This window comes from Aquarana catesbeiana, linkage group LG06 (genome assembly GCF_042186555.1).
Source record: "Aquarana catesbeiana isolate 2022-GZ linkage group LG06, ASM4218655v1, whole genome shotgun sequence".
NCBI lineage: Eukaryota > Metazoa > Chordata > Amphibia > Anura > Ranidae > Aquarana > Aquarana catesbeiana.
Window position 1 is genome coordinate 64414255 of NC_133329.1, and position 12643 is coordinate 64426897.

The 12643-nt window shown below is 42.4% G+C and overlaps 1 protein-coding gene across 1 annotated transcript in view; it reads left to right on the top strand.

Annotated features, from left to right (window-relative positions):
* LOC141147976 (uncharacterized) overlaps positions 1-12643 on the top strand; it is a 488999-nt gene that overhangs the window by 144566 nt on the left and 331790 nt on the right. The window contains exons 12-14 of the mRNA XM_073635132.1: positions 5979-6281; positions 9277-9624; positions 12309-12620. Of these exons, the coding sequence (XP_073491233.1) occupies positions 5979-6281; positions 9277-9624; positions 12309-12620 (963 nt within the window). The remainder of the gene's footprint in view (positions 1-5978; positions 6282-9276; positions 9625-12308; positions 12621-12643) is intronic.

A 12643-nucleotide genomic window follows, 5' to 3' on the forward strand; every position in this document is an offset into this window, starting at 1 on the left:
CAAGACTCTCCTTGCACAGGGGTGTACTATGAAACAGCCTCAATCCCTCTTAGGGATGCCCAACTTTACAATAAGAATCAATCTCCAGGGACGATCTTTCGTTTCATGCCCCTTGGTCTTCCTCTCTCAGACACAGATCCCCGACCAAATCCTTAGCTTACACACTGCGGCAGTAGTGGATTGTCTATGTGGAAGGAGTCCCTTACTGGTGGGAATAGAATGCCCATGTTCATACCATCGGTATCGCCTCTATTACCGCACGTAGTTACAGATGCCGCAACCTCCACGGGCCTCGCTGCAGAGACACTCCTAAATCCCCAGGTTCGTGGCAGCCGCTCAGGTCCGAGGTCACATCTGGACCGGACAAACTGTGGCCTTCACCACCGACAACCAGGCCACAGCCAATATCATTAATAAAGCCGGGTCCAAGTTACTCCCCATTTTGTCCTGCCTACGCAGGCTGGTACAACTATCCCTACAGCGTCAGTTCCATGTACACCGCACATTCATTCCGGGTAAGCGCAACCCTGAAGCAGACGTACTGTCCCGTTAACTTCATTTCATTTCCCAGCAGAACTCCCAGAGCCGACCCAACATCTTCTCTTGTCCCACCTTGGTCTCAGCCGATGTTGGATATAAACGGCACCTTCACAGCGCGACCTTGCTTATTAATCAATCCTTATCCTGTAACACACTCAAAGCCTACCACACAACTTGGAACACATTCTGCAAATCCCTGGCATCCTGCTCCGTGGCAACATTAACAGACACTAAGCACATACTAGCTTTCATCCCGTGTGGCCACAATCAGTTGGCCCTATCACACCAATGGCGTCCCTGGGGGGGCAGAGGGGGCCCTGACCCCCCCAACATTATGCTGTGCCCCACCATGTGCCCTCCCCCAATAAAACATTTCTTGTAAAAAAAAAAAAATCAAAGTCTAAGAGGCAGAGAGTCCCCAGTCAGCTCCTGCGGGTGATTCCTCCCCCCTCCCTCTTCTTGCTGACACTGCATAATGCGAGCGCTCACACAACCACGGCTGCCCAATCTGCTTCTTCCCCTGCATCCTCATTGGCAGGGAGAAGAGCGAGTTGCAGGAAGGACTCCACCAGGACTCTCAGTTACTGAAAAAACAGACTGATTTCTCCCATCCTTAGGACAGGAGAACCAGCCTGTAAATTCCAAGAGATGCCAGATCAGAGCAGTCAATAGCAGGGGCAGGACAGCAAGAGGAGGCTGGGAAACCCCACAGTGGCAGAACACCAGGGCCCTGAGGCAAGACAACCTTTGCAACCCTGATAGTTCTCCCACTGCTTTGGATCCTTATATTTTCTTGATATGCTGGTGACATATATATCTTGTTTTCTGCCACCCTGGGGGACCCCAATACAGTAGGAAGGGAGCTCACTGCAGAACATGTGAAAGTGCCGTTATGGGGTCATAGTAAAGGGCCCCAGTATATATTTATATATATATCTATCTCTCTCTCTCTCTATATATATATATATATATATATATGCATTTTATAGTTGCCCCCCTACTTTTGTCCCTGTCCCCCCATGTGCCCCCCCTAAATATGAAAGCTGGAGATGCCACTGTATCACACAACCCCATCCGACTATATGTAGCTGGCATCGAACACTTTCTGGCTTTGCAAGATCCCGCAAAGCCATCCTTGTTCGCAACCCATGCAATCCAAGCCATCCTGCACAGCATGCAGAAATAACAGCCTATAACCAACGCCAAACGCTTGCCCATCACAAATACCATCTTCAAGCATTCACCAAACTTGCTCAGTAGATAACACTAAACCAATAAAGAGCTACACCCCTACCTGAATGTTTTTGCCCCCTTATTTGGTATACCAACCAGCAGACCAGGGCACACTTCAGGTCCATTTCAGGTTGAAAGTCTTATGGCAAGTCTATGTTGTTCATATCTGTCTTGGCCATAGGGCTTCAACCATAAATAATGTTTCTATCAATACTGCTTGTTGGAATATCTCATTTATTAAAGTGAATCTGTGGTCAGGCTATGGACATTCAAGTAATGCATATTCTGAACAAACAGTAAGTGTGCTTTAAAACAAACCCTTACTTCTATAGCCTCAGGTTTTGTGGAATAATTAATCCTCAAAGCTCATAACAGAGGTACTGAAGTTTCTAGTGATTTTCTCGGCAGCTCAGTTCTCCTTGCTTTTACATTCACTAAAGTCAGAAGCTTGTCAATGTCACGGCCATAGCTGATATATATATATATGAGTTTTAGGAGACTATTGTCCTCCTTTTTATAATGTTTTATTGCCTGGCTATGTATAGTGTCAATACTTTTTATTCAGACCTGCAACATGCATGCTGTCAACAAGAGTCAGAAAAGTGTTGGAATTCCATTGTCTATACTTGATCCATCCAGGTCAACAGCTCAAAGTATTGAAGAAAATGTATTTACACGACAACCAGGCTCTTCAATCTTGTTATTCTTAAATTATGATCACCAATGGCATCCTCCATGATTATCCCATCCCACTCCTTTTGCAATCTCATTTATCAGTACCCTTGTTTATAGAGACTGTTGTAAGCTCTGTATTGCTCCCTCTTTCCTATCACAGCTCTCTACCAATCCCTACAAAGAAGCTGGATGGAAATCAAACTTTTAAACTTAATGTCCATTCTTACACAGTTTTTCTGGATTGAGGGATATCATCCCTGCTTTCTTGCTTGGCTGGGAAGTATTTTTTTCTTGGAGGTTGGAGAAAATAAAAATAAAATTAATAATAGATAATGGAGAAAGGAGAAATGAAAAAGCTAAAGTAAATGTAAGTAAAATTAATTTTACACAAAGGTTTCACAGCTGCTATCCAGGGAATTCTACAGAACTGTGACAGGAGTGAGGGAGCAATAAAGACGAACATGGCATAGTAAAAAGAATGACACGAGTCAAAGGGAGCATGACTGCTATTAATTAGAGCACTGTACAGCGTGGCATGTTTGATGGTTGGAGATCCCAACTGCTGCTTTGTGTGTAAAAAGCAGTGGTCAGGCTCTCCAGTGTGCTGCCAGCACAGAATAGTTGATCTTTTGCTGCCGCACATAGTACATTAAGAAAAGAAAAAAACAACAAAATCAAAAGTATACAGTTGTGCTCATAAGTTTACATACCCTGGCAGAATTTATGATTTTTTTGGCCATTTTTCAGAGGATATGAATAACACAAAAACATTTCTTCCACTCATGGTTAGTGTTTGGCTGAAGCCATTTATTACAAATCAACTGTGTTTACTCTTTCTAAATCATAATGACAACAGAAACTACCCAAATGACCATGATCAAAAGTTTACATACCCTGGTGATTTAGGCCTGATAACATGCACACAAGTTGGCACAAAGGGGTTTGAATGGTTATTAAAGATAACCATGCTCACCTGTGATCTGTTTGCTTGTAATTAGTGTGTGTATAAAAGGTCAATGAGTTCTGGACTCCTGACAGACCCTTGCATCTTTCATCCAGTGCTGCACTGACGTTTCTGGATTCTGAGTCATGGGTAAAGCAAAAAGAATTGTCAAAGGATCTGCGGGAAAAGGTAGTTGAACTGTATAAAACAGGAATGGGTTATAAAAAGATATCCAAGGAATTGAGAATGCCGATCAGCAGTGTTCAAACTCTAATCAAGAAGTGGAAAATGAGGGGTTCTGTTGAAACTAAACCACGGTCACGTAGACCAACTAAAATTTCAGCCACAACTGCCAAGAAAATTGTTTGGGATGCAAAGAATAGCCCACAAATAATTTCAGGTGAAATACAGGACTCTCTGAAAACATGTGGTGTGGCTGTTTCAAGATGCACAATAAGGAGGCACTTGAAGAAAGATGGGCTGCATAGTCGAGTCGCCAGAAGAAAGCCATTACTACGCAAATGCCACAAAGTATCCTGCTTACAATACACCAAACAGCACAGAGACAAGCCTCAAACCTTCTGGCACAAAGTCATTTGGAGTGATGAGATCAAAATGTAGCTTTTTGGCCACAACCATAAACGCTACATTTGGAGAGGAATCAACAAGGCCTACACCATTCCTACTGTGAAACACGGAGGTGGATCACTGATGTTTTGGGGATGTGTGAGCTACAAAGACACAGGAAATTTGGTCAAAATTGATGGAAAGATGAATGCAGTATGTTATCAAAAAATACTAGAGGAACATTTGCATTCATCAGCCGGGAAGCTGCGCATGGGACGTACTTGGACATTCCAACATGACAATGATCCAAGTACCAAGTCGACCTGTCATTGGCTACAGCAGAATAAAGTGAAGGTTCTGGAGTGGCCATCTCAGTCTCCTGACCTCAATATCATTGAGCCACTCTGGGGAGATCTCAAACATGCAAGACAGCCCAAGAATTTACAGGCTTTTTGCCAAGAGCTTTACCATCCGAGAAGATAAAAATCCTCATCCACAAATACCACAAAAGACTTCAAGCTGTCATTGGTAGTAGCCTCCCTGGCGGTATGATTATGTCAGATTTTTGCGTCTCAAAGCAGTACAATTATTTTGCATAGAAATTTGGTGTTTTATATTGTAGGCCTGTAATTCTTAGCAATAACACACTTAAATCTGTCCACCAAGAGTCTAGTAGATATCCCGGGTATGATGAAGTTTGAAACACAAAATCATAAATTATAATATAATAAATAAATATAAATAATTATAAAAAATAATAATATAATAATAATAAAAAGAATTGCCTCACGATTTACTATCGCTCAATTCTGCAAGTGTTCTAATTTACTATCGCTGTTTTCTAGCTGGTCTATAACCGCTTTTGATGTAAAGGGAAACTTTTCAATTGCTATGGACAATCTCCAGTTTCCAGGCAGAAAGAACAGTATATATAATATAAAACTGCATGTAGGACATTGGACAAAGCGCTGGGGACAAAAGGGATGTGAAATAATTTCATACAGTACTGTAATCTTAACATTACAGTACTGTATGTATTATGAATTTTGACTTTTTTGAATTTGCTGCCGGGCTCCACCCCTGTGCATCGCGACGCTCGCAGGGAATGGAGCCTGGCACACAGGACACCAGGGCGGGGGACAGAGCCCACGGACACAGCGGGGGGACATCGCAGGATCCTGGGGACATGGTAAGTATACCGCACCAGGATCCTGCAATGCAATCCCGAGTGTGGCTCAGGGTTACCGCTAATGGTGCTGAAATTTAACCCTGAGGCACACTCGGGAAAACCGCCAGGGAAGTTAAAGGGGGAAATATACGGTATTAGGAACTGGGGTATGTAAACTTTTGATTAGGGTCATTTGGGTAATTTCTGTTGCCATTATGATATAAAAAGAGTAAACATGGTTGATTGATAATAAATGGCTTCAGCCAAACATTAACCATGAGTGGAAGAAAAGCTTTTGTGTTTCATTCATATTCTCTGAAAAATGGCCAAGAAATCATAAATTCTGCCAGGGTATGTAAACTTATGAGCACAACTGTATGTTTATTACTGTACTTGAAGCTTTACTGCAGTACAGAAATAAATGCAAAAAAGCCAAACAAATTTTATTCAGCCTGGTCTATATGTGTCTGTATTTTACCATTATGAGTGTCATTATAACACTGTTAATGTTATTTTATTGACCCTTAAAAAAAATTGAAGTAAAAGTAAATTTACAAGCTTCAGGGTGGTGATAAATGGACATTTCAGTCACCATCTATGGAAGAGAAGATGAGTCATTTGAGGTGGTGATAAAATAACACTCACAAAATAAAATAAATAATGAGAAAATTGGGCTTTAAACAGATCATTTCACATAAAAAATGAAAGATTACAGATCCTGGTGATTTATCTTTTGTGAATTGAACTTGTTTAGGTAAAAATTATTATGAGGCCAAATAAATATTGGTGTTATGGTAACTCATTCATGATAATGAATCAATCCTATTTAATAATTTTAATGTCTACTATTAGCAAAACCACAAGTCATGGAACCTGTGAAGACAAGTCTATGTGTTGGTGGAGATGTCCAATGTTCTCTTAACCTCCAGAATTTTTACCCCAAACATTTGAGGCTCATCTGGAGATCAGGAGAAGAAGATCAGCTGGAGTTCAAAGAGGAGTTTGAGGAGAATAACGATCATACATATAATGTGTACAGTAATTGTACTGTCCCAGGAAAACTATTATTAAATCCCAACTTCACCCTCCATGTGATCTGGAGCCACAAATCTCTGGAGAAACACCAATCACAAGTCCTGTCCTGGAGAGATCTGGGTAAGAGTTTACTTCTAGATCTTAGTTTGCTTTTCATTTTCATCTAATGTGCATCAAATGAAGACAAATAATTTGTTTAAAATGATATTAAACCCTCATATTAAACCCTCAGCAGCTGATTTATAACTTACTGAATATGCAGCTTCATATCTTTAGTCCTTGTCTATGTTCCATTTTAGGCTGGTGTCATGAGTGCTGCCCCAGGTTTCTTGTGCTCCTATGGAGCCGCCCTTGTATGCCTTGAATAGAGTTGTGTCTGCCTACACTGTATGTATCAATAGAAAACACACAGCCACATAGCCTAGGATAACAAAGCACTCATCTCTTCCTCTCCATCCCTTCTCCAAGTTAACAGTTGTAAGTTGATAATGTCGGGATAAGAATCTTAAATAGTTTACAGGGGAATGATCAAAGAGAAGAAAAGGTGCCGCTCACCACCTCTGTGCCACCTCTGTGACCAAGCTCCAGTGAGCGGGACGAAACATGTCAGGGGGACATGGCTGGAGCAGCACTTGCTTGGGCCACACTCCTCCACACACTAATGCACTGCAGTTTCATTTAGTTTACAGGGGTATTTTTTTTATTGTGCTCAAAGTTTTAAGCTAAAATACACTGTGGTTTTAACACTACTTTAACCACTTGCCGACCAGCCGCCTCAGTTTTACTGCGGCAGCATGGCACGGCTGGACGAAATGACGCTATGTTAAGTCGCTTTGCCCTATGGCCACTAGGGGCGTGCATGCACCCCGCCGGAAGCACGCGCGTGCGCCCACTGCTCGCCCCTGGAGCCGATGCGAGTGCCCGGTGGGCGCGATGACTGCCGGGCACCCGCGATTGTTTGGGATAAACACACAGATCTTGGTTCTCTTAGGGGAGAAATGACTAATGGTGTGTTTATACAAAGTATGAACAGCGATCTGTCATTTCCCCTAGTCAGTCCCCTCCCCCCTTCAATATACGCTTATTGCAATTTTTTTTACCAAAAATATGTACAAGAATACATATCGGCCCAAACTGAGGAAAAATTTGTTTTTTTGAAAAACAAAAAGTGATATTTATTATAGCAAAAAGTAAAAGATATTGGGGGTTATTTACGAAAGGCAAATCCACTTTGCACTACAAGTGCACTGCAAGTGCAAAGTGCACTTGAACCTGCACTGAAAGTGCACTTGGAAGTGCAGTCGCTGTAAATCTGAGGGGAAGATCTGAAATGAGGTGAAGCTCTGCTGATTTTATCATCCAATCATGTGCAAGCTAAAATGCTGTTTTTATTTTCCTTGCATGTCCCCCTCGGATCTACAGCGACTGCACTTCCAAGTGCACTTTCAGTGCAATTTCAAGTGCACTTTGCACTTGTAGTTTGCACTTGTGGTGCAAAGTGGATTTGCCTTTTGTAAATAACCCCCATTGTGTTTTTGTTCAAAATTGTCGCTGTTCTTTTGTTTATAGAGCAAAAAATAAAAACCGCAGAGGCAATCAAATACCACCAAAAGAAAGCTCTATTTTTGGGAAAAAAAGGACATAAATTTTGTTTGAGTACAGCGTTGCATGACTGCGCAATTGTCAGTTAAAGCGATGCAGTGCCAAATTGTAAAAAGTGCTCTGGTCATGAAGAGGGGAAAATCTTCCGGTGCTGAAGAGGTTAAAGAGGTAGTAAACCCCACCAAAAAAATTGGGCCTTAATCAATTTAAGTCATAATGTGCTAGTATGCACCGCATACTAGCACATTATGACAGACTTAACTGAAAACTAAGCCCTCCAGCGGTGCGCTGTCACCGCTGTAGACGCTTTTTACTCAGTCTTCCTTCCGGGTTCACGGCCTTCTGCCGTATGAATGGGAGCGGGAGTTATGGGCGCGGCACGGAGTTCTGAATGGACGGCATAGTCCATTCAGAGGCCAGTGCGCATTCGCCGCTGATGTCACTGGCTGCTGCCAAAGTAATATTGCACGTTTAGGAGATATTTACTGTACCTATAGGTAAGCCTTATTATTAGGGTTGCCACCTTTTCTTCAAGCACAACTCGAACACTTTAGTGGCGCACAGCTTTTTTTCTTGGAGTTGGTGGAGATACGGACAAGGATGGGGAGGAGGGAAAGGAATGGAATGAGACTTGCAGAGAGAAGGGAGCTTGCTCTGTAAGGCAAGAGATGGGATGGAGGTGAGCAAGAAGGCAATGATCAGAGGAGGACCAGAGTCCGTGGTGAGAGGAAGGAAGAGGCTGAATGAATGGGAGAGCCGCAGTTCTGAAGTGAGATGCGGCCTTGCTAGTGGGAGTGAGAGATAGAGTAGCATGTAATGTGAATGAAAGGCAGTTATGTTGTGTTACAGTGAAGGTGGACCAAAGCATGGATGGATGAGGAGCAGGAGAGGCTCGGGAGAAGCCAAGTGAGAAGGGAAACAGTGCAGGGGGTAGAATGTAAACTGAAAGAGCCAATGGAGGGAGAGAGCTAGGGGCTGTGAGCGGCCGAAGGTGCAGAGGGAGGGGGGAGAGCTGGTGGCTGTTATAGGGGGAATCCCGATGAGATTAGGTCTGAATAATGTGTCCGGGTTTCAGGTGGACTAAAACCTGGACACATGATTCAAAACCCGAACTGTCCGGGTGAAACCTGGACAGGTGGCAACCCTACTTATTATAGGCTTACATGTAGGTATAAGTATAACAGTTATCATCTGCTTAAAGTTCTCCATATTCCAAATGATTGAGTATGAAAAACAATATCACCCCTTGTTCTGGTAGCATCATGTTCACCAATTTATCAGTTTCTGATTATACTAACTAGGTGAAATAATTCTTGTTCATTTCATGATGGTGAAAGGAAGGGACACCGTTGTACAGCTAAATTTATAAAACAGAATCCAACATAGGCCTTTATGTTTTGCTGATTGTATGGTTTTCAAAACTGGATGATAGTGTTGCTACAGAGTAATACATACACTATTGGAGAATATTTTGAGTCTATGATGTTAATGCCCCTTATATTGTTCTATAAAGGTCTGTCCTGGTGCCCGGTGATTGAGGAGGTCCCCATACCCCATGTACTAACAGATCGACAGAACACTCTACAATACAACATCTCTGGATACTTCCCTGATGCTGTGTCTGTGAGTTGGTACAGGAAGGAGAAAGGAGCCCAGGAATATATTCTTCTATCACACGATAGGAAGTACCAGATACCAGACATCCAGTCCCAGAGACAGTCCGATCTCACCTATTCCTGTACAGCCAGACTGCTCTTCAAACCAATCATAGCAGATGGAAAATCGGAGATCATGTGTAGAGTGTCCCATCCCAGCCTGGAGAGACCCATAGAGAGAAGATCAGGACCTCTACAGGTGCAGGGTAAGTGATCTATGATTTATGGCAATTAAATATACTTTACATACAAAGCAAACAATAGTGAAGCTCTCTAGTCTAGACTTATGCCCCGTACACACGGTCGGACTTTCCGAAGTAAAATGTGCGGTCGGAGCTTGTTGTCGGAGCCTACACGCGGTCGGAATTTCCATTGGACAGTTTCCATCGGAATTTCCATCGCACAAAATTTGAGATCTGGTTCTCAAATCTTCCGACAACAAAATCTGTTTGCACAACTTACGATCGTGTGTACACAATTCCGACGCACAAAGTGCCACATATGCTCAGAATCAAGCAGAAGAGCCGCACTGGCTATTGAACTTAATTTTTCTCGGCTCGTTGTACGTCATGTACGTCACCGCGTTCTTGACGTTTGGAATTTCCGACCAACTTTGTGTGACCGTGTGTATGCAAGACAAGTTTGAGCCAACATCCGTTGGAAAAAATGTATGGATTTTGTTGTCGGAATGTCCGATCGTGTGTACAGGGCATAAGAGTGTAGACTGCAAAGAAAGATTTATTCTAAATATTAAAAACGCCCCCTACAAGCATATAAATAAAAAGCACATGCAGCGTTCATACAAATCCAAACCTCCACAAAATGGTGTCTTCTTCCTTTCTCAAAGGCCTTGATAGGCGCAACGCGTCAGTTAGGTGGTTACATCATTAAGCTGAACGGGGCGAGGGCGCCATTTTGTTGAAGTTTGGATTTGTATGAACATTGGATTCTCTGTGCTTTTTAATTATGTGCTTGTAGGTGGCATTTTTAATATATCTTTCTTGGCGGTCTACACTATTAATCTTCCTTTTGTGCTTTTTTTCATGATAATTATCCATTTGGGATTGGAGAATGTGATAGAAGACCTGTGGGCTTGCTGACACAATTATTTATTTTAAGCATTTATGACCTTAATTTCTATAGTGGGGTCCAGTGGATGAGGTGAGAAGACACCCTTAGGGGTATGGTGGTGGGCACATTGATGGTCTTGCTGTTTTATAGAGTGTTTGAATTATAAATACCGAGAAGATCGTTCTGAATCACATTGAAATTGGAGTGTATATGGGACTCTGAGACAAGATTGGACACTTATGTGATTATTTACACTTTTTATTACATTTTATCTAAATCGTTTTCACAGTGAGATTGGATTGTATATGAGACTTGATTACAAAGTTGGACATGTATGATGTTTTTGATGCACATTTCTCTAATTTTTGAGATTTAATCTGTATTTGATTATTTTGTTATATGTATGGAGCGCTTCACTAATGTTTGCTTTATATATTTTTGATTAGTGAATTCACTGCCGATTGATAGCAGCTCTATACTTTCCTGCTTACTTTTGATTCACATTTTTTTATTTCAGTTTATTTTCACTTAATAATAGCACAGGTATTTTCCTTTACTGATAATTAAATATACTGTACATACACCCTCAGCACATGAAAAAATAGATTGTGGTCAATGTATAAGAAATTTGCTGTGTGGGTGTCTTAAAGCGGAAGTAAACCCATCCATAAAACAGCTTCATTTCCGGCACATGCCGGAAATGTAACACTCCCATTGGTTGTGCTCTCAACCAAACTGTCAAACCATCCAATGGCTGGTGTCATAACTGATCACATGTGCAGCTTCATGGCAGTTGTAGATTAAACAGAGGCAAAGATGGCAGCTTCCTTGGCTGAAAACGATAGGTGGGTTTACTTACACTTTAAGTATTCTCGCAGGCACAATGAATGATCGTTGATTGCCCCCTATGATTGTCAGCCCCATCTAGTGGCCATTATGCAATATTGCTGTTATTGAGGTATTTTGGAAAAATATCACATTATGGCCACTAGATGGAGCTGGTGATCATAAGAGATGAACATATTACAAACAATATGGGGGCCATTCATTATGCATGTAAAAATGCTTAAAGAGGAGTTCCATTCCACCCCCCCCCCCCCCCCCAGCTGCTGACTTTTAATAATCGGACACTTACCTGTCTTGGAATCCAGCGATGTCGGCACCGCAGCCGATGTTTCCATCGGCTCTCGGGTGCTGCCGCCATTCATAGTAAGGAAACTCCACACTGCGCATGCGCCTGCGCTTTCTGAATGGCCCAGCAGTGGGAGAAGGAGGACGGGGCCAAACTTCCAAGTGATCTCGCTGCAGCTCCTCCCTCCCCCCGAAAGGTGCCAAATGCCACTTTAAATTGGTTGTAAAACTTTAATGTGTGAAAAACCTTCTGTGCTGCACCTATCCTCACCCCCGTTATACTTACCTGAGCTCCATCCAGCGGCTCTCCCAGCTCTGTTTCTCCTCACTGCACAGATTGATAGCAGTGGGAGACATTGGCACCCGCTGCTGTCAATCAAATTCTGTCACGGGAAGCGGGGAGGAGTTGCTCAGGAGCAAGTCTGCACGAGTGCCCCCATAGAAAGCGCCTTCCTATGGGGGCACTCGCCGAAGAGGAGGCACAAGGAGTGCTGGCATGGGACCCCAGAAGAGGAGAATCGGGGCTGCTCTGTGCAAAACCATTACACAGAGCAGGAAAGTATAAAAAGTTATCTTCAATTTTACTTTAAGACATCTACACAGCAAAGTCTTTATCATATCCCAAGTGATGATTATGAATTTAGTACACTTTTTTTCACTATTTTTTTTAAAAACTTTGTCTTTCCAGCGAAACTGATGGCAAAGAAGCCAATAAAAGCCTCAGTGGGCAGTGGGGTGGTAATATTCTCTTATCTGTTGAAGAACTTCTATCCCAAACACATCCAGGTTGAGTGGTGTTACTGGTCAGGAGAGAAGCTGGAACAACGCTGCCCATCACTGGAGAATTATACAACTAATCTAAATAAAACATTCAGTGTTAGCAGTGAATGTACCATCCCTGAGAATCTCTTACACCACCCGGACTTCAGAGTAAGATTCACCTGGAGACACGAGTCCATGGATGAGAAGGAATACAAGGAATTCTCTATAAGAGATAAAAGTAAGCGAAATACATTTATATTT